This window comes from Aptenodytes forsteri, unplaced genomic scaffold (assembly GCF_000699145.1).
Source record: "Aptenodytes forsteri isolate BGI_AS27 unplaced genomic scaffold, ASM69914v1 Scaffold168, whole genome shotgun sequence".
NCBI classification, from domain to species: domain Eukaryota; kingdom Metazoa; phylum Chordata; class Aves; order Sphenisciformes; family Spheniscidae; genus Aptenodytes; species Aptenodytes forsteri.
The window spans coordinates 145502-146151 of NW_008796047.1; the positions used below are offsets into that span (position 1 = coordinate 145502).

The following is a 650-nucleotide window of genomic DNA, read 5'->3' on the forward strand; positions in this document are numbered from 1 at the left end:
GCAGGGGAGCGAGCGGTGGGAGCAGCCGCCGAGCTCTGCCGGAGAGGAGCGGGAGGGGGTGGGAAAGAAAAATTAATCATCCAAGAGGCTGAGTCTCCGCGGGAAGCGAGGGAGTCCAGCGCCCGGCTGCGCTGAGCCAATAACCGCCGGACGGACGGCGCGGCGAGACAGGGTCCTAGCGTCCCACGGCCACGGCCACGGCCATGGCCACGCCGGCCAGGCCACGGCCACGTGCTGCTGGCCGGCTGCGTGTGCATCCAGCCGTGCGTGCATCCAGATGTGCACGCATCCAGCCATGCATGTACCCGGCCGTGCCTCCTGCATCCAGCTGTGCATGCATCCTGCCACGCGCACGTTCAAGCCTTGCATGCACAAGGCTGTGCGTGCAGCTGGATGTGCACGCAGCTGGATGCGCACACCGTCAGCCCTGCACGTCCCTTCAGTGCCACCCAGCCCCAGGGAGGGGCGAGGGGCAGCAGGAGAGCCCCAGGCCAGTGCGGGAGGGCAGGGGCCGGGGTACCTGGCAGGGGTGCCGGCACGTCTCCATGGCCCTCATGTCCTTGTCCAGCTCCTCGCTGAGCTGCTCCAGCTCCCGCTCCAGCAGCACCTGCACGGGGCTGTGAGGCCGGTGCTGCCCGCACCCCGCACCC

General features: G+C 69.5%; 1 protein-coding gene across 1 annotated transcript in view; it reads right to left on the reverse strand.

The window, feature by feature from the left end:
* The window catches only part of SORBS3 (sorbin and SH3 domain containing 3), a 3485-nt gene extending 3280 nt beyond the window's left edge, over nt 1–205 (reverse strand). Inside the window, 1 exon segment of the mRNA XM_009286174.2 lies at nt 181–205. Within this exon segment, the coding sequence (XP_009284449.1) occupies nt 181–205 (25 nt within the window).
* Between the last annotated feature and the right edge of the window lie 445 nt (nt 206–650).